The sequence below is a fragment of the Corvus hawaiiensis genome, chromosome 8, assembly GCF_020740725.1.
Source record: "Corvus hawaiiensis isolate bCorHaw1 chromosome 8, bCorHaw1.pri.cur, whole genome shotgun sequence".
In the NCBI taxonomy this organism is placed as follows: domain Eukaryota; kingdom Metazoa; phylum Chordata; class Aves; order Passeriformes; family Corvidae; genus Corvus; species Corvus hawaiiensis.
In genome coordinates, this window is record NC_063220.1 from 2415692 (window position 1) to 2437244 (window position 21553).

The following is a 21553-nucleotide window of genomic DNA, read 5'->3' on the forward strand; positions in this document are numbered from 1 at the left end:
TCCTCAGATGAAGAACACTCCCTGGGAAGTTCAGTGGCTTGAAAAATTCTCAATTCAACAACTTCTGCATTAGGCAAAACAGAGCTGAGACTTGATGTATGTGCCCTGTACAGAGCAAACACCCCTGTGATCTGCCTTAGTTCATGCTGTGTAAATATCCCATTAAAATAAATCTATCTCATGGACAGTTTACAACCAAAGTGTGGTTGTTTCTAAAAGCTGAGTTTCTAAAAACAGAACCACAAGGTCTTCATGGTGTTCCTTTGTAACATTTAGAAGTAGGAAAAAAACAACTTTATCACCAGTAGAGTATAGGAATATCCATGTTTGCTGTGTGATCAACAATTACAATTATCAACAGTTATTCAGATTGACCAACAATTAATTAATTAATAACTGATTAATACTTGAGATTCTTCTACTTTCTGAGACGCACCAAGGCACCTGCCTGTCCTCACACACAATTTCTGGTAGTCTCACAATCTCTGCCTCTTGATCCCTGCTAAAAGTACATGACCCGGTCACACAAAATACTTGATCAACTCCTCTGGAATAATTTAAAAAATTAACAGCTTTTACATGCAATAGCAAATTAGAATCAGAGAGTTGCTACATTTGGAAAAGATCATCAAATCCAGCCATCAACCAGTTCGTCACTAGCCCATGTCCTCAAGTGCCACATCCACACATTTTTTGAACGCTTCCAAGGATGGGGACTCCACCACTGCCCCAGGCATTTTTCCAATGCTTTAAAACCCTCTCCATGAAGAAGTATTCATCTCCAAACCTCCCCTGGCACAATTTGAGGCCATTTCCTGTCACCCTGCCAACGTCAGAGCAGTGCCCAGGGAGGACATGCTGGCTGAAAGTTCAACAACTGTGGAAAAAAAAAAATCCTAAAATTACCTACCCTGAAGAGGCATCTCCCAAACGGGAGGTGTGGGATGGGCCAGGGCAAACAGAGAAGGGGTCAAACAGAAAAATGGCTTCATTAAATCCTATTTGATTCAACATGAGGATGTAACCTCTGAGCAGTTACTCCTGGTTTACACAAACCGCCCCCGCCCCTTGTTACAACAGTGGGGCCTTCTTGGTTGATTTTAGCAAGATGTCCACAGCAAAACTGAATTGTCAAAATGAATTAAGAAATTGCTGTTAATTAGAGGGAACTTTCAATTCATGATTGGTGACACAGCTGGAAGTTTAGCTCCTATTTTTATCTTGGTATGACATCATAGTTTACCACAGGATTATGTCACTATATTTAATTAATTTTACTATATTTATTTTGTATCCTTACCGTTTGGGAAGACCTGGATTCCAACTACTTCCATGAGTGTCTACACCCTTTATATGCACAATGTTCAGTCCCGACATCAATCAGAGTTTTTCTCCCAAAAAGCTGCTGATAAGCACTGAAAAATTACTCATCTAGATAATGGATTTCAACTCTTTTAGAATGCTTCATTCAAATGAACACACGACACAGGAATGAAATTAAAAGATTTAAATGAAATAATGCAGGTGGAGAATAAAAAGGAAGCTTTGTTCTTGCATCAGAATGTATTAGATCTTGCAATTTGCATATACAAATAATTCAGCCACATTCACCGGCATTAAAAACACAGCAAGATCAAATTAGAAATGTAATAAAAGAAAATAATAATAGCTGAAACTGTATAATACATACATATGTTATAAAGATTTGACAAATTAAATACATTTTGGTTATTAACTTTACATGAAAAATGGGACGAGGGAAACGCAAACGTTTCAAAAGACTGAACATGGGGTGGTCAGGCTCATTTTAAAAGTTTAAAAAATACATAAAAATAGCCTAAAAAACACTGCTAATTACAGTATGCATTCTTCATTACGGCCCAGATCAGCCAAGCACTTAAGGGATTGCTTCGGGAACACGGAACCCATGGCACTCCCATGGATTAAGTGGGATAAAGATGCTGGGAAGCGAACGCTTAAATGCTGAGGTGAGCTGGGACCTTCTGAACACATGAACAGTCAAAGTCACACAGTGACCAAAACCACAGACAGATCAGAAGGACACTTCCAATCCAACTATTTGGCGTTTTAAAGGAATTCCATGCAACGTACGCAGATTCAAAGGAAAATTCCAAGCCACCGAGACGCTCCCCAGAGCTCCAGCCAGAGCACACACGACTGCGAAGGGAACTTTTCCAATTCCACAAAAATCTTAGGGAGCTACAGCTGTCAATTCTGAATTATATTTTAGGCATTCCTCTTTCCTCCTCCATATCTGAATATGGTTATCAACTAAAATCCGAGTACCCACTGAGGATTTGGTGTTCCAGCTGAACCCCATCCTACTCCTGGTTGTAAGGAGGCCTTTAGTAAACCCCGTGGGCAGCTGGAGTTGTGCTGAAGCTCCTGGGGGGCTGTGGGACCCCCACACCCTCACACCACATCACTGCTGCACTGAGATGGACTTCATGGACAACTCACCCCAGTTTTAACCTCAGGGACCCCAAAATCTGCCCAACACACAAATTATTTTTCAAATGCTGAATGATCAGAAGCATCCTGAAATCAGGATCATAAAATGGGAATTCCTTTGCATTATTCTCCAACCTCTTGGAGTCTCCCTGCACTGAGACTGACCTCATGAGACAACACCAGTTTTAACCTCAGGGACCCACAAATCTGCCCAAAACACAAATTATTATTATTCAAATGCAGGCTAAAGGGTCAGAAAAATCCTGACATCAGCATCAGAAAATGGGAATTCCTTTGCATTATTTTCCAACCTCTCAGAGTCTCCCTGCACTGAGACTGACTTCAGGAGACAACTCACCCCAGGTTTTTACCTCAGGGACCCAAAAATCTGACAAATTATTGTTCAAATGTGGGCTAAGTGGCTGGAAGGATGCTGACATCAGGATCAGAAAATGGGAATTCCTTTGCATTATTCTCCAATCTCTGGGAGTCTCCCTGTGCTAGAAATCAGACTGAACCCCCTCTGTATCAGTTCCCAGACTGAATTTGTTTTGGCTCTCTCAGTTTGGATGGAATTGCAGGAACATGCCCTTCCTCAGCTTCACTTTCCTACCCAACCCTGTGGCTCGAGTGTTTCTTCTCGTAGAGACTCCCAAGCGAGGTTTAGTCTTTAAACAACCTGTTTTCTGAAGTGCATAATTTACTGTACAAATAAATACAGGAGTGCAGCGATGGGAAGACAAGAAGCAGCCAATGGCACTGTGGGAATAGGGTGCTCAGGAATTCCTATCCTGCCCCTTTCCAGCCAGGATGGAATGGACGGAGACCTATGGACACCTTCCCTCCCCCTGCATTGCTCCAAGGTGCAATGAGATTATATTGGAATGGGAATGGGATAAAATAGTGCAAGAACAGCAGGGAAAAGCTCGGTTTAAGCTGCTTGTTTTAAATAAGGCTTTGATGTTGCATCGCAAAAGCCCGGCTGCACGAGACAAAACTATTGCATATTCGTTATGGAATTAATTACAGATCCACCCCTCTGTGCTCATTAAGTCAGAGATGCTTTTGGAAGAGTGGGAAAGATAAACTTGGTAATTATTCGACGTTCGGGTGCCCCGTGATTTGGGGATTTTCCAACCCCTGGTCAGGGCTGTAATAAAGACTTTGATATTTTCTGTCACCAATTCTGTTCTCAGTAGTACTTTCAGTAAAAATATATCTCTGTACACAACCCTAAACCCCTTAGAGAAAGGCAACAGTCCTTTTTTGATAACATTTCTGGGAGGGGAAGAACCTGGAGGAGCTTTTGCTGCAACACTCAATGTTTCTGGCACTAAACTGTTCATAAAATGTTTTTTCCAATTTTTACCTCTTAATTATCATGCTGAGTCAAATCAAGGAATAAGAGTTCATCTCTTATTTTAAAGAAGTGGGAAATTATGCAGGTGTTTATAGAGAAGAGAAGCTTTTAACTCCATTCCTGGCCTTTTTCTTCACATAGACAAATTCAGGTGCTGCAAAATATACTCTTCAAATATGCAAAATACTCTAAAAAATCACATTATTGCCTTTCTACATCGATTGAAACAATATTAGGGAAAAAAACCAAACTGACTGGGCTTTCAAAGTTCTGTCAATTCAAAAATTCTAATCTGTGTTTCTACTGATTTTAGCCTATGGACAGTAAGATTCAAAATCCAACTGCCATCAAAACCTGGAGGCTCTTCAAAACAGCCTTGAAAAATAAAATAAATATCTATTTTCATGGTGAACATATTTTCCTGGTGAACAAAACATGTTTAAACATGTGCATCACAATTCACTTTTTTTAGGATGAACTGTAAATCACCTGTCAAAAATGTCAAGAACTGGGAGATAACATTACTGATAAATATTTATAAGTGGCAAAATTCAAAGGAAAACAAACCTCAAGAATTAATTTCTTGTTATTTAGAATAAAGATTTCTATCCCATCTTACAGTGCTATACAGTATAGGAACATTATACTTTGCTTTAGAAGATATTTATATTTAAGAAACAACTTTATACAGCAAATGCAACTTTTAGAGCCAACACAACATTGTATTTACAGTTAACTCAACAATCCAAGTGGCATGGAATAAATTAACATAATATACAACTATTTATACAGACAAATTAAAAAATAAGGCAGAATCTCATTTGAAATTAGCATAATCTGAAAAGATGTCGATGAAATCTTGTACCACTCTGTAGCAGAATTCATATTGCTCCTGGAAAACAAGGAAAAGGTGTCAAAATGTGGGTTTGGTCACACTGAGAAAATCTGACTTCTGCAAATCCCCATGATAAATTCAGCATGTCCTAACTGGGACCAGTAGGTGAGAACTGGTCTGTTCTGATTTCTGTTTGTTACTTTAAATAAAAGCAATGGTTCCTCTTTCTTTGGTCAGGCACAGGCTGATCGCTGCTCTTTGGTTAAAAGGATTTCTTGAGCTTTTTCAGACATGCTTCTTAAACTGAATCAGTTCTTAGGCCTGGCTTTTGATTTAAACCCAGCTGCTCACAGTCGTGGGCTATCACTGGGCTCTTCCTACAGCAGAAACTCCTGATCATGGCCCAGGGATAATCAGAGAACCATAAAATCCCAGGATGGTTTGGGTTGGAAGGGACCTTAAATATGATCCAGTGCCACCCCAGCCATGGTGCCCAGAGCAGCTGGGGCTGCCCCTGGATCCCTGGCAGTGCCCAAGGCCAGGCTGGACATTGGGGCTTGGAGCAGCCTGGGACAGTGGGAGGTGTCCCTGCCCATGGCAGGGGGTGGAACTGGGTGGGCTTTGAGGTCCCTTCCCACCCAAACCATTCCATGATTCCAATTTGTGTCCACACATTTTAAGGTAAGAAAGAACAACTGATAAATAACTTGAAAGACATTTACTTAATATATTTAATCACCTACAACACTCAAAATATTATGGTTTAACAGCCTCAAGTTCCTGAAAGACAGAGAATATTCATCCGAGTTGTATTTTTGGAAATGCTCTAAAAACCCCTGTAGAAACCCTGCTAATGCCTTGCACACACACAGCTATCGTGTACCATTGATGTCACCCCCTGCAAAAACCCCTTTGTTCTCGTCTCCCAAGAGCATTTCCACACAGGACTCCCTCCCCACGCCCTGGGCTGGTCAGTCCCATCCATACCAGCGTTTGCACCATGTGTGGCCTCTGCAGCCTCAAGCTCTTCACAGCTTGGAACACGTCCAGGAGCCCCTCGGCCTTCACCCGCTCCAGGATGTTGCTCAGGGCTATGAAGGTGCCCGTTCTCCCTGCGCCAGCACTGCAACAAAACACCTTTGCTTGGCATCAACTGGGGTAAAAACGGGAGAAGAGGAGTAACAGGGGCAGAGAACAGGCAAGCTCAGGTGCAGAGGGGGCTCACCTGCAGTGCACGGTGATGGGGTGGTTCCCTGTCTGCTGCTGCTGCTTCTGCACAGCTGCAATGAGGTCGATCATCCCCTTCCCTTCGGCAGGAATCCCGATCTCCGGCCACCCATGGAAGTGGAACTGCCTCACCAGCCTGCTCTGCTTCTCCTGGTTGCTCTGCCAGCAGGAAAACAGCATTCAGCCACCTGTTACTTCCAAGTGGAAACACAATTCCTGCCTGGAACACCTGCAGCATCAATTTTGCCTTGCTACATCAGAGTACTTGCAACCTGATCCATCATGTATTATGGACCTTGGTGATCTTATTTCCAGCCTAAATATTCCAGGATTCTATCCTGGTCCGGCAGACTTGTCAGGTCTCTTTCCAAATCCCCATCCGCTGATAATTCCCCTATAATTTTCCTTTGGATTTGCACAGCTTTTTCCCCTGGGAAGGACTTAGGATACACTGGAAGTGACCAAGGCCAGGTTGAACAGGACTTGGAACAACCTGGGATAGTGGAAGGTGTCCCTGCCCATGGCAGGGAATAGGATGGGATGAGTTTTAAGGCCCCTTCCACCCAAACCAGCTTGGAATTCTGTGAAAAATCTTGGATCGAATTTTCTTTGATAGTTATGTGGAAGATGGCAGGAAAATCTAGGAATAACAGCAACAACAAAACAGTTTAAAAAACCCCACCTCCACCTCCCATTTTGCAACCACCTGTTTTACTGACCAGAATTTTCAGGGGCTTTAAGCAAAAATGTTTCCTATAAGCTTCCCCTTAACGCCAGATTTTGATTAACCACATTTAGCTTTAGCTAGAAATCCCAGAATTTAATATATGTAATCAGATTTGTAAATGCCTTCGAATGGAAAAAAAAAAAGAACAAACCAAAAAACCTGGAGTTTTAAAGGATTACCTGGTTGTATGTGACCAGGAAATCCCTCACACTGATGGCATCCATCAGGCTGTCACTCTTGATTTCCACCGTGATCTCTCCGTGAGTCACAGAGCCCTCCGATGGCCAGTACTGGCAGCATTTTTCCTGCAGAACCCAGAGAATTGCAAACATTCCTTGATTTTTTTTCCCAGTTATCACGTTCTTATTAATCTCTGATATAAGAAGTGACATCCAGCATAAGAAGTGTGTTCTCAACAGTTTGTATTGCAAACACTAATAACTAAGAATACAGAGATAAAATATTTCTGTAATAGAAACCATTAAGATGAAAAGGGCTCAGGAGGCCCAGATGGTAAATACTGCTTTAAACCAGAGTAGAATAATAAGTGTAATTCCTGAAAGCAAGGCAATATTGTTAAAAACCTCCCAAAACCACCAAGAAAAAGCTTTTCACAACACCCTTGTTGAACCCAGAATCTTCAATCTGCAGCACAGGACTCTTTCATTAATTAATGATGTATTAGGACAGGCTCGGAATGAGCCACGGGAGCTTTTACTGGGACAAATGGGACAAGAGTTTATAGAAACGTTTGTTCCCAAATGCCAAAACTCTGTCCCATGTCAGGCATCCCTTAATGTGAACTGGAAGTTTGAAATCAGTGATTTCAAAAAATCACAGCATTCCGTAATTTGTTTGTGTTTTCTGACAGTTCCAGCAAAAGCAGCAGTGCTGCCCCACACCGAAGAGTGAAGCAAGTGTCATTTTAGGAAAAGCAAAAAAAATATCTCAGATTGCTGGAATTTGTAGGCAAAAAAATTCTTTTCTCCAGTATTGATGCTCGTGGCTTGCAGGTGGGAAGGGAAACTGTGAGGCTGCAGGGTGGGCACGTACCTGCTCCCTCTCCTGGACCTCAGTGAGCATCACGATGGTGTGGCACTTCCACTCCCACACCATCCGCCAGAAATCCTCCACCGTGTGGGGAAGGGGGCCCTGGGTGGCGATGAAATAATCCTTCTGCCGATATCCCTGCGGGAACAGACCCGGGTCACACGGGGGAGAGGGACACGGCTGATGGGCACAGCGACATCACAGCTTCAGTGATTGGGAACAAGAGGGAACGGCCTCAAGTTGCACCAGAGGAGGTTGAAGTTGGATATTGGGGGAAATTTCCCCACAGAAATTGTTGTCACTGCCCAGGGCAGTGGTGAAATCCCAATCCCTGGAGGGATTTAAAAACCATGTGGATGTGGCACTTGGGGACATGGGGCAGTGGTGGCCTTGGCAGTGCTGGGGAATGGTTGAACTCGATGGTCTGAGAGAGCTTCTCCAACCTCAGCGATTCTGTGATTCTAAAATCTCCCCCAAATTCATAATCCTGAGGTGAATTTTTCCAGTCATGGCTGAGGGGATGAGATTCTGCAGGACCAGATTTCACAATATTATCCCAACAGCAGCTCTCAGCTTTTCTCTACAGTTAACTCCTAGCTCAGGTTCTGAGCTCCAGTTTTATTTCACAGAATCACAGAACCAGTGAGGTTGGACAAAACCTCTGGGATCGAGTCCAAGCTCTGACCCAACACCACCAAGGCACTGAGGGCCACGTCCAGCCTTTCCTTATTTCCACACAGATGTGATCTTCACTTCCTCAGCACCCACAATCCTCAGTCACTGATGTGGTTTTACTGCTTAAGGGCATGATGACTTCTCGTATTTAAATAAAATCCTGTGTTACTCAGCTTCCAACAGGAACCTGGGAAGAAAGCTTGGAATTTATCCAGCTCTGCCCAAATAAAGCCTGGCTGCCAAACACTGTGACAGCCTTTCCCTGTGCTAAACACTGACTTTTCTGTTTCTCAGAAAAGCAAATATTTACACCTGTTAACCTGAACCAGATAATGGAACCGCTGGTTGTTAGTTGTGCAGCCGATTTGTTTTGTCAGAATTTCATAAAAGGCTTGGTTTGTAAATCTAACAACAAGGTTTAAATGACACAGCCATTTAAACTGAAATTGAAAACACCAGATAAGAAAAGCATCTGGAAACTCCCATAAACAAAGCTCATGTTCTTTGCAAGCCAAGTCGACTGTGCCCCTTTAAAAAGACTTACCAACAACAGCAAAAGCTCTGATTTGAAAAGGAAATGCATGAAAATGTTGTGTACGTACATCTATGAAGGAAGCATTGATGTAGTCTGTGTACTCCTGCCCTCTTTTCATGGACAGAATCACTCTGTTAAAATCATCTGGGAAAAAAAAAAGTTTAGTCTTAGTTTTGAGTCCAGTCTTACTTTTGTTAACTGCATGTGGAAGAAGAAACCCCACTAAATCTCTTCTCTGAAATGTTCCTTTTCAGGTGCAAACATTACAGTGCTGCTCAGACCATGCAAAGGTGAAAGTGCCGAGTTGTTTAATTCAAAAAACCTGATTGTAACAGATTTTGGGATGATTTAGTAAAACCCAATTCACGGAATTTTTTACAGATGACACTTTATAAGAGGAGCTGTGTCCTGAGATGAGCTGGGCTGCTGCCAGCAGACAGATCCAGTGTGTGCTCCCAACCAGGGATTGATGGCACTTGTTTGTTTCGGGAGATCAGAGGCTGGGCTCTTACAGGGGATGATCTGGATGACTCTTGCTTTCTTCATGTTGGCTGGAAGGTTGCCAGTTCTCATGTTCTCCTTCATGATCCGCACATTGGTCAGCTTCTGCAAGAAACCACACAGGAGAGTGAGGGCACAGGGACAGGAGAGGGGTCACTCAGCACATCCTGCACTCACAGGGCCCTCCAGTGACTTTACTGGGGCTCAATCAGTGCCACAGTCACAGGGAGCCTGACTGCACAACAGCCACTTCATGGTCCTGGCTGTAACAACTAAGAAAGAGTAACAGTCTCAGAATCCCAGAATGGTTTGGCTTGGAGGGACCTTAAAAGCCCATGAAGACACCTTAAAGACACCTCCCACTGTCCCAGGCTGCTCCAACCTGGCCTTGGACACTGCAAAGGATCCAGGGGCAGCCACAGCTTCTCTGGGCACCCTGTGCCAGGGCCTGCCCACCCTCACAGCCAAAAAATTCCTTCCCAATATCCAATCTAATCTTCCTTCCCTCAATACTGTTGATTTTTGAACTTGTTGCTCTATCATCAAACTTATTTTTACATCATTTTCTTTACCCAGTTCCCAATTTCTGGTTAAATTAATCGTCTAAAGCAAAGAGAGAACTCCAGTGAACACCCAGATGTCAATTAATACTCTCTATCTATACAGAAAATAAATATTTCAGCATAAACAAAATCATAAAAAAAACTCTAACTATTCCTCAGGGCACTAAAGTCATTTTAAGAATGATCACAGACAGCCAGTGTGGTTTGCTTCATTTGGGGTTCCTCCACTGATCAAAAATGGGTTTTTTTGGGTTTTTTTGAGGTTTTTCTCCTGACAGTCTGGACATTCAGCACCAGCTCTGTAAATTCCCTGCAGTTCTTCCTGCTGTCAGTCACCTCGGAGTTAACAATCCCATTGGGATGCAGATTAGGAACACCTAATCCAGTTTCCTCTTGCAGCATTATCTGATCTGGCAACCAGCACCAGCCCAGAGAATCACTCCCCTTTTCTTTCAGAAACAAACAAAAAAGGTTTAGGGAAAGGCCATGGAACCACACAGCCCTGAGTGAGCATTTAGGGAACAGGATGTTCAGCAAGGCCCCATTCACAACCACCACAGAACAGAACGACTTCCCTTTAATGCACCTTTAAGGTCACACTTTTATCCTCTTGGCTTAAGTCTTGGAAATCCTATGGCAAAGATTTCCATACTTACTTTAAACTCTTCTTCCAGCCCTATTTTGACCAGGTTTGGTGCAGCATTGTGGGATGTCTGGAGGTGTTTTTCCAGGGATGACACATCCAGCTCCGTGTCCCCGTAGAGGTAGTACTCGAGTAAGGCTTGGTAAATGAAGGAATATTGCATCTGGAAGGGACAGGGAGGGAATGAAGGGAGAGAAATTAGGAATTCTGGGATTCATCTAATTTAAAATCCCAGACTGGTTTGGGTTGGAAAGGACCTCAAATCCCATGCAGTGCCACCCCTGTCATGGGCAGGGACACCTCCCACTGTCCCAGGCTGCTCCCAGCCCCAATGTCCAGCCTGGCCTTGGGCACTGCCAGCGATCCAGGGGCAGCCCCAGCTGCTCTGGGCACCCTGTGCCAGGGCCTGCCCACCCTCCCAGGGAACAATTCCTTCCCAATATTCCATCCATCCCTGCCCTCTGGCAGTTCAAAACCACTGCTCCTTGTCTTGCCACTGGTTGGGGTACAATCTACTGATTATTAAAATAACAATAATTAGAAATTGTTAAGCTAAACCAGAGTTTTCCTGTTACATCACTCACATTCTCTGACATTCCACTCTCATGTGCATGGGAAAACCTGGAAATGACTCCTAAAAATGATGTGTTTTACAGTGGTCTTCACCTGTATCTTCTCCCCCCTCCTTCCACTGGGCTTTGTTCATTTTCGAATTAGAAAATCCCAGAACGGTTTGGGTTGGAATGGACCTTAAATCCCATCCATCCCACCCCTGCCATGGGCAGGGACACCTCCCACCATCCCAAGCTGCTCCAAGCCCCACCCAACCTGATCTTTTCCAGGTGTGCAACAGCACGGGACACACTGGGCTGCACAACAGAGTGGAAGTACAGCAGCATTTCCCTCTCTGCCCAGGACAAGCTGGAATTTCGGGAGATTCAGGTGCACTCACGTCTGTCTGAACCATCTGGGGCCGCTGATTGCGGATCCTGGAGACGAACTCGAACACGTCCACCTTCTGCTCCGCGTGCATCATGTCCATGATGGCATCGATGACGATGAAGGTGCCCGTGCGCCCCACGCCAGCGCTGGGGAGGCAACAAACACACAGAACCCACCATGGGATCACCCAGCCTGCAGGGACTGCTGCAGCAGTGAGCCTCGCTGCCATGGTTTAGCATAGTTTAGGTTTCTATCAGAGAGCCCTCTCTATCTCTGCGTCCTTGAAAACATGAAAACAAACTGCAAAACTGCTTTGGAAGTTTTGGTCGGGTTTTTTTCTCTTCTCAGGCTCAGTTTAAAGGCATAGAAAGGCACAAAATTAATTTCTGGGCATAGGGCAGCGAAATGGGATACACATCATAAAGTCACCCCAAGACACTTGTGCTTAGACTGGACCGAAATGCTCACTGGGAAACACTGAATTCCACAGAATCATGGAATCATGAAGGCTGGAAAAGCTGCCTCAGATCCTCGAGTCCAGTTGTTCCCACCCACATCCCCAAGTGCCACTTTTTAAATCCCTCCAGGGATGGGGACTCCACCCCTGTGGCCTGTCCCAATGCCTGGCCACCCTTTCAGTGAAGAAATTTTTCCTAATATCCAATCTAAACTTCCCCCTTTTTCATTTTAACAAGGACAGCAAAAAAAGAGGGGTGTTTTTAACATAAAAACTCAGCCCTTCCCAGCTGATACCATCAGAATTATACTTAAAAAGACATTTGAAAAAAAAAATCTGCTTGACCATCTGTAATAATTCAGGTTAAGATGAAATTTAAATTATTGTTTTAGTAATTTTTAGCGCCACATTTCCCAACGCTGACATCGCTAAACACTTCTTTGGTTTTTATATCCTTAAAAGCCACGAGAGGGAGCACGACCATTAGAAATGACAAAAATCCAGCGACTTTCAGCTCTTCCTTCCAGAGGAAAAGGGCATGGCATCCTGTACTAGTCATTCATTAGTGGCTCTCCTTTAACCTCCGGGCAGTTTGCTTGGCTGCAATGGCCACAAACACCTCCAGGAACACGATAAAAACATCTCCCCTCCCCTCGTGGCCTCAAAAATACAAAGCAATTCTCAGCAAGGCAACATAAGGTTTTAAATAACACCAGAAATGAAAATTACTGTATTTGTAGTACAATTATTTCATATCCCACACATGCTTTAACAGCAGTGAAACCAAAGCCCATGAGCTCCTCTGTTCCAGAGGTCTGGAGGGACGATGGGGATTCCCTTCCCTCTCCCTTCCATCCATCCATGTTGGCCCTCTGGCACCACAAAGAGTCCCCCTCATGTCTTAACCCCCACTGTTCCTCCTCCTGACAGCCCTGGAAGCCACCTCTGAGCATGGATCTCCCCTCACTGCTCACTCTTGGGACTTTCGCCCCTGAACCCCAAGCACAGCTTCCTCCCTTCCCTTTCCAGCCCTGATACCCCTTTTTACACATCCCTGTTCCCTCCCCACGGTTCCCTGATCAGATCAGCTCTGGATTCCATCCCTGCACCTTCCTGCTAAAGCTGGGGACTTCACCACCCTGGACATTCAGCTCAGAAGCTCCCTGAGGGTCTTCATCCTTAGCCTGCTTTGTCCCTCACTCAGCCATTCCTCAAAGTCCCTCTCTGCTCACTGAAAGATTTCTATTTCTAAAAAACCTATTTCTAAAAACCTAGGGAATACAAGAATCAGCAGAAAATCCTGATCCTGCCACTCCTCATTTTCACTTCTTCACTTCCAAATGCTCAATCAGTGTTTTATTCACTTCCGAAACCTCCCTGGAGAGGTGTTGGTCAGAGTGGCTGGGTCAGACTTTCCTACAAGCTCCCTAAAAACGGCTGGTTACTCACTGCTGAGGGGCTTCCCTTTCCTTTTCCCAACAATTCAGTGGTGTCACATCCTGAACTCGGACGGAAGGTCGGTGTCACCTCTGTGCTTTGCTCTGACACTGCACGAGCCCCCAGCACTGACCTCACTGTGCTCTGCTGGCCCTTTATATTTAAATCTCTGCAGGTATTTATTAAATTATTTTATATTTTCCTTTCTTTTGTCTTTCCTTCTGCTGGTTAAACCAAGCACAGCATTTCCTGCTGCTGCCAAATAAAGCTCAAGCCCAGAATGAGACTCCATACACAGCAAAGGGCTATAAAAATATTGTGGCTCTCTCAGCTGACACAACTCAAATCTGCTTTTCCCATTTAAATGGTTTTCTTCAAGCCTTTTATTTAAGACACCTGGGAGAGAAGGTGACTCCCAGCAAGGCAAGAGCTGCATGGAAATGAACCAACAAATCTGGCTTGCTCAGGACAAACACCCTCTTTTTCACCAGCACACACTTCCAGTATTTCTAGCAAGGAAAAAAGAGACAAATACAGGAATTTACAGCATTTCTTTCCTTATAAACAAGACCCAGACAGACAAAGCTGCTCTTTTTTCCTTTTCATTCTGCTCTTGTGTGTTCATTTTATTCTAACCTTGCAATGATAATTGCTCCTGGAAAGACACTTCTTGCTCAGTGGTGAGCTTACAGTTGCTCACAGGTTGTAATTCTTCTCTTCAAACTGTTTGGGAGTTTGGTTTTAGTTTCATTAAAGATTTCAACAGTTTGGCACCAGCCTTTGACAGCAGGATGTGCCTGTGTGAGTGGCCAACAAGTGGGAATTGCTTCTGCATTGGTATGAAGCACATTTTTAAAATTGCAGCATTTCAGTCTCTTGAATGCAAGTCTTTCTTCCAAGCTTTTTAGGCATTTCATGGCTAATTTCCATAAAAAACTGCAATTTGACTGTGGGAGAAGTGGGGGACGAATTCCCAGAACAGCATTGAGTGGCAAAGGCCACGGATTTCTATCACCAGGCTGTTTTTCTGACAAAGAACAGATTTCTACCAAACAATGGGTATCCCTCATAAAAAAACCCCAAAGAGAACAACAACTTCTGTTTGAGTATTAAACTGACAGCAAAGACAGAGCTTTGGAAACTGTTCTTACTCTGGGCTCTCAAAAACTCAGCAGATTATTACCCTTGAATATAAATATGTGAGTAAATATATAATATATCTATTCATATAAATATTTTACAATACTTAAGCAGATATGAATACACAGATATAAACATATTAATATTAATATATAAATATATATATATATATATTTAAAAAAAAAACATATATATATATAAATAACTGCAGGCCAAGCCACAAGAATGGTTTGAGGAGCACATACATACCTACAGTGAACCACAATTGGTCCAGCATGGGCAGGATTCAATGATTTGACTTTTTTCAGGAATTTCAGCATCCCAATAGGTGTGAAAGGCACCCCAAAATCCGGCCAGCTGGTGAAGTGGAGCTGTGTGACGAGCCTTGGAGCTTTACATCCCTCGTGGAGCTGCAAGAACACCCAGGCTCAGAGCTGATATCTCATTTTTCATGCACAGATTAATAAACAAACTGCTGTGGTCATTTATGGCTTCATTCCCTGCCACACTCAGAGCCTGACTCAAGGATTTGAAGTTTTCAGTGCATGTAAAATACAAACACTATTTCACTAAGTGAAAGTATCATCTGTTATTAATTTGCAGTGGGATAATCCCAGGACAGGATTGCAAAGAGTGAGACAGACTCTTCCAAGTTGCCAAAATATAGCCAAATTCACTCATTTTTTTATCAGTGCAATTTTTTTCCTCAAAAGCTCAAGTCCCTGCTCCTGTGCTGGGCTGTCACAAGGCATCATTTGCTGTGGCCCTTGGGGACAGAACCTCTCACAACCCATGGACTGTAGAGGATGTCCGGTGGGCAGACCCTGCTTCCCTGCCTGGCCTGGGAGAGGCCCCCCACCTTTCTCCCCTTGCAAATCAGCTGCTTGAATGTCTTCTAAGCAAATATTTGAGGTTTTATCAGCGAAAGCCCCCAGGAGCAGCTGTGTCCTCACCGACTGCACGCAGAACTTGCGGATGGTGTAGTCCACCAGCACGATGCAATCCTCCACAGACACACGGATATTCCCGTAGGTCCAGCAGCCCTGGTCAGGCCAGTACTGGTAACACTTCTCCTGCACAAAAACACAGGGGAGTTTAGAACCCTGACTTTGCTTTCACTGCTGGGTGCTCGTGGGGTTATTTGAAAACAGGGAAGGTGAGTACAGCTGTGAGTGTGCAGAGCTTCTCATCTGGCACAAGCAGCTTTAACACCCTGCTGCTGCTGCTTCTTAAACTGAGGCAGAGAAGGTGAGAACAGTTTTGAAGCTGTTTTTTAACCTGCTCAGCCCCACACAGCTTTTGTTTCAGTTTGGCAGCTCTGTTACAAGGTGTCCAACTGTAGGCAGGCACTGTGAGGTTTGGACTTTGTTTTCCAGCTTTAACTGCAGCCAGTGAGAAATTCAAAGCAGTTCTCATCTGGAGCCATTGGGAATATCCACATTTACCAGCTCTGGCTGCTCACATTGGGAATGGACCCTCATGGACTGGCTTTGCTGTCTGAGCTTCCCCAAGCAGCAGTAAAAGTGCAGGAAAATAAAGCCCAGGAGGCAAACCGGGAATGCCCGTCCTCAGGGGAGGAATGGGGGACAGGAAGGAACAGCAGCACCCTCACAACGAAGCAGCTTTAATTTCTCACTGTTTAGTTGACAAATTGGGCATTTTGAAACCTAATGCTCAGGAAAATGAATGGAGTTTTTACCTTCACTCCTAATCAGTCCCATCCACAAGTGCAGCCTTACACTGGGATAAAACCATTGGAGCTTTCCTTTGGCTGTGAGCTAAGCAGGACACCACTGGCTATCAGAACTTTCTCCTTCAGATCAACTCATATAAATGGGTATTTTAGAAATGAAAACTGTGTTTTGGAACAGAAACGCAGCTGTGCTGACAGGGGCCAGGGCAGGAAGTGGTCAGAAATGCACCTGGCCAAACCCTGAGCAGCCACGACTGCTTCTGCAGCACAGGGGACATCCCAGAGCAGAGAGTGAAAGCTCTTTACCTCTTTTCTTTCTTTCAGGTTGGTTAACATGACAATAATGGCCGATTTCTGCTCCCAGATCATCCTCCAGAAGTCATTGACTGTTTCCTGCTTGGGTCCTGCAGACAGAACAGGGCAATGCTCAGGAGAGGGGATGGAGCAGATCCCAGAGCAGCCCCACACCCCTGCCCTGGGCACCCACCCAGAGCTGTGCTTGCTATGGCCTGCACAGGTTTGGAATACACCAAATATATATATATTTATATGTTAAATAACCCCCCGTGTTTTCTTTTACATAATCATGCCCCCAAATCTACGTTTTTAGCAGAAATCTCCTCTCTTGAAATATTCATAGAATGACAGAAGAGTCTGAGTTGGAAAGGACTTCAAAGCTCATCTCCTTTCCACCCCCTGCCATGGCAGGGACACCTCCCACTGTCCCAGGCTGCTCCCAGCCCCAATGTCCAGCCTGGCCTTGGGCACTGCCAGGGATCCAGGGGCAGCCCCAGCTGCTCTGGGCACCCTGTGCCAGGGCCTGCCCACCCTCCCAGGGAACAATTCCTGCCCAATCTCCCACCCAGCCCTGCCCTCTGGCACTGGGAAGCCATTCCCTGTGTCCTGTCCCTCCAGCCCTTGTCCCCAGTCCCTCTCCTGCTCTCCTGGAGCCTCTCCAGAGTATTTATTCTTAAATACTATTTAATCTTGTAACCAAATTATGGCAGGAGCAACATTCAGCATTCCTACTTCGCAGCTCTTCCCCATGCCAAGGTCCAAGGTTCCCACAACAAACTCAGAACAGATTATCAGGAGACCCCAATTTTGGAGAAGCAAAGAGGATCTGGAAGGGGAAATGAGCCTCTGCTCAGAGCAGAATCTCCAGGTCTAGAGGCAGCTGGTCACCTCACACATTTCAAGTTCATTTCAACTGTGGCCTCTAAATCCAGCCTCACACTTGACCACCACCTGCAGCTAAAAACAACCTTTAAAACACATCTATGATTAAATGTGCTCAGCCCTAAGCTGTAGAGAAGAGAGAAATGAGAACAACTTACCTTGTGCTGCTATAAATTTATTCTTTTCTTTATAACCCTGTGGAAATAAACACCACAGCAGTTAAAAGGTGAAAGGCCAACATGTGCTAGCAGAGAATTACCTCTTGAATTCCCAAAGTTTGGCCAGCTGTGGGCAGCTCTCAACTCACATCTATGTATGATGCATTAATGTAGTCTGAAGGTGGGACTCCATCAATTTGGGTCAAAATCACTCTGGAATGATCATCTGAAAGAAAACAAGCACATTGGCAAGCTCATCAACCTGAAATACGGTATTTCCTTGCAAGCAGGAGGCCTGGAAAAGCACAGAGTTCCCAAACCACAGACAACACATGAAGAGCATTTCTGACCAGTGGAATTGTTATTATCTGAGTATTTGCAGCAAATGAACGCTACCAGCAGCCTGCTCAGTGCCAACATTATGTGTCTGGTTTAAAAGCAAAAGGAATGGCTTACATGGCAGGATGTTGGGATATCTGTTCTTCTCCCTGTTTTCTTCCTTATTTGCCATTTCAAACGTTCCCTGCACATATCCAGATGTTAATGACTGAAAAGAACAAAGATATAGAGTCCATGTGTTAGAAAACAAATCATTCTGACTTGCTTAGGGAAAATGTGCATCCAACAGAACTGAACATATTTCAACCTTTTTCCCTCAGTAACTTTCACTACTCTCCAACAGGCAACTACAACCTGGCAGATTTCACTCCAGAGAACAAGTTCAGGAGTTGGGGAAAGAGAAGGAATTTTTTTTCCCCTCGGAAATCACAGTTATTTAGCAAATTGGGAAACTCTGAGCTGCTGCCTGGAGCTGCCATCTGCTGCGGTGGCTCAGAGCGCGCAACCCAGCCGTGCCAGCGCCACGCTCCACAGCCACTTACAGCACCCACACCGGGCTCAGGCACACAGACAGGGATGGGGCCTGAACCCCTCAAAGCTAAGGACATTAAATATCCAACATCTCGCTCAGCTCTGCAGGTCAAGGCCCAGCCCTGGCTGGAAAGGAGGAAGGAAAAATAATTTGCGGGGTTTTTACGCGGTGCGAGCGCGAGTTGAATTCTGAGAGTCATCAGCAAGAGCTGAGTGCAGATAAATTTAGTCTGGCTTAAAAAAATAACAAACAGTCATGGAGGGCAATAAACCAAAGGAAAAAGAGAGACAAGAGTGGAAGTGAAAACAAGGAGGTGCCCAGGGTGGAGCTTCTCCACAGCTGAGATGCCACTACTGCAAATGGACAAACCAGAACTGAATTTCATGAAGTTCCTTTAACTGAGCTCCAAAACCCCCAGAGCCAGCAGGGTGGATCCCACCGAGGTAAAACCCCAGCGGTTTGGGAAGGCACCACCACCTTCCCCACTCTTGTACCTCCCACTGCTCAGTTTGAGTCACACAGGGCAAGGAAAAACATGGTCAGGGAGGGCACAGCTGAACCAAGCAGCCCTGGGTGGCTGGCAGAGAGCAGGGCTGGAATTTCCCCCTGGAAACACAAAGGTGTTGTCAGGGTGACACGGGAGGAGAGGGGGGCACGGGGAGCACTGATCCTCCACCACACAGGAAACAGCACCGAGCTTCTGCTGGGGCTTTGATGGCACGTAAAGCTGTGAATGCAAAGGAAAGGAGGTTAAAAGAGGGTTGAGAAAGAAAGCTGCTTTCAGCAGACTGAAATTCCTTAGGTGAATGAAGCTCATGGCTTTTTATCAGCCCATATTGCTGATTAAAATACATTTATGATTTATAAAATACAAACTCATTTCTTATACAAAAAGAAGTAGTGGAAGGCGTCCCTGCCCGTGGCAGGAGGTTGGAACTGGATGATCTTTAAGCTCCTTCCAACCCAAACCCATTATGTGATTCTATGAAATAATTATCTTTTTAAACACAATTTCTTCAAACTTAAAGTCAGGCACCCAAGTTTCAATTAACAGTCAGCCAAGTTCTGCATTTCCATGTGAAAAATGCATGAAAAGTAATTATCTTTGGCAAAATCACCTCTCCATCCCCCACTCCTGACCCCTGCAAGGCCTTGGCATCTTCCCAGGAAGCTCCTTGTGCCCCAGAGTGGGTGGTGAACCCAGAGCAAGGGCAGAGCCCAGCTCCCTGCTCCCACCCACTGGGGAGGATGTGATTCATCCAGGATGCTCCTCAGCACATCCTCTCCATCACCCCCAAATCACGAGGAGCTGATGTGTCCTGCTGGTACCGGGTCATCTGCTGCCACCACACTGACCTGTCCCTGCTTGGCAGGAGCCCTAAAATCCAACTGAAGCTTTGAGAGGCTCAGCCCACCCCAGATCAGCACATTCCCTCCTTTTTTACCACTGAATGAGCCACAGGGATGTCTTAATCAAGCCAGAATTAAAATTTCAAAAGAAAACTCTTACAGGAAGCTTTTTAGTAATTAATCTGAAAATCCAGGCAATAATCCCGAACTTCCAACATCCAGCTTCCATTAGGGATGATCAACAGAGGTAGGGGTCTTACAGAAAAGAATAAATTTCTTTTAAAATTGTTTTCTTTTTTCCTGTGAAGAAAGAACACACTCTTCTAGTGCCCAGTGTTCACAAAGGAATCACAGAATAAAAAAAGAAGGAGCTTCTGTTATTCTGGTGAGTGTCCAAGGAGTGCAATGGACCTCTTAAGGGTCATTCAGGCTCTAAGGACAAAATCAAAGGTGCTGGAGAACACCATCAGGCACATAAATCTAAGAGAACTGTCCTCAAAGTGTCAGGAACTGTCCTCAGAACTCTTTTCTGCCTGCTGGGTGTCCTCATCTCTCAGTGTCTGGTTTATTTTTACCAAAAAAATCACTTGGGACCAAACTTCTCAGTCCTGGGCAGCGCTGGCTCACAGGGCTCACCATTTTCAGCCTAAATTTGTTCCTAATTCCCACTGGAGCCCCTTTATCTGCATTCCCAGAGATGCCTGGCCCCTGGCATGTTGGATCAGGAAGTGTGGAGCAAACACTGCAGTGGGCACAGACCTCTGGAGCATCCCCAGGGCAGGGCTGAGGCACAGGACCAGAGAACCATGGAATGGTTTGGAAGGATCTTTTAAAGCTCACCCAGTCCCACCCCTGCCACGGGCAGGGACACCTTCCACTGTCCCAGGCTACTCCAAGCCCTGTCCAGCCTGGCCTTGGGCACTGCCAGGGATCCAGGGGCAGCCCCAGCTGCTCTGGGCACCCTGTGCCAGTCCGGGTCCAGCAGGACCCAGCAGCTCCCACCCCACGGCCTGTGCCACGTAGAAAGCTTTGGACACGTCCAAATCCTGCAGGATTTGGCAGCTGTGGCTCCATGGGGCAGACACAGGAGTCACCTCAGGGGCTGAGTGCAGGGGGATGTGAGTGCTGTGAAGGAGAGGGCAGCACAGGGGTGTCTGTGCTGAAGGGTTTGCATTTATCAGCCCCTTTCCTGCCAGGGCTGCATAACAAACCTTGGAGCTTTATGCTCCAACATCAATCACTCAGATTTCCAGCTGCCTTTGCACCTTCCTTCCCCTCTCAGGCTGGAGAAAACAGCTCCTCCATCCACACAAACAGCCACAGGAAAAAAAACACATCGAGCATCAACCCCATCCAACCCCCAACCCCACCACTGCTCATTTTTGGGGACCAGACCCCAGGCTTTTTGGGTGCAGACAGAATCCCACATGCTCACAGCACGGGCCAGAAAATTACCAAAGCAAAGAGGGGTTTAAAAACCGAAACAGATGGTTTGTTTCACTCTGAACCTCAGAGCAAATTAATCCGGAAGAGTCAAAATTCACCAGCGCACACCTTGTCAACCTGGTTCTCACTTTCATTTTGTCAACCTTGATAAGGATTTCCACAATGCTCCCTGTCTGGTAAGGCAAAACTCTGTGGTTTAAATTTATCATCACCCAAACTGCAGCTACAAACATGCTCCCAGTTAAGAAGGTAACTCAGCAGCCTGCCTAATCAACACGTGCATTGGCTCTCA

General features: G+C 45.1%; 1 protein-coding gene across 16 annotated transcripts in view; it reads right to left on the reverse strand.

Moving 5' to 3' along the window:
* Positions 1 to 1492: 1492 nt before the first annotated feature.
* Positions 1493 to 21553, reverse strand: part of PTPRE (protein tyrosine phosphatase receptor type E) — an 89348-nt gene continuing 69287 nt past the window's right edge. For all 16 annotated transcript variants that reach the window (XM_048310504.1, XM_048310503.1, XM_048310495.1 and 13 more), the window contains 15 exons: positions 18051 to 18141; positions 17744 to 17820; positions 17595 to 17631; positions 16564 to 16661; positions 15518 to 15637; positions 14814 to 14974; positions 11541 to 11676; positions 10602 to 10751; positions 9394 to 9487; positions 8949 to 9025; positions 7675 to 7809; positions 6801 to 6926; positions 5893 to 6053; positions 5655 to 5790; positions 1493 to 4724 (listed from right to left, as the gene is read on the reverse strand). In XM_048310504.1, coding sequence (XP_048166461.1) covers positions 4650 to 4724; positions 5655 to 5790; positions 5893 to 6053; positions 6801 to 6926; positions 7675 to 7809; positions 8949 to 9025; positions 9394 to 9487; positions 10602 to 10751; positions 11541 to 11676; positions 14814 to 14974; positions 15518 to 15637; positions 16564 to 16661; positions 17595 to 17631; positions 17744 to 17820; positions 18051 to 18141 — 1674 coding nt within the window. In that variant the 3' untranslated portion in view covers positions 1493 to 4649. The remainder of the gene's footprint in view (positions 4725 to 5654; positions 5791 to 5892; positions 6054 to 6800; positions 6927 to 7674; positions 7810 to 8948; positions 9026 to 9393; positions 9488 to 10601; positions 10752 to 11540; positions 11677 to 14813; positions 14975 to 15517; positions 15638 to 16563; positions 16662 to 17594; positions 17632 to 17743; positions 17821 to 18050; positions 18142 to 21553) is intronic.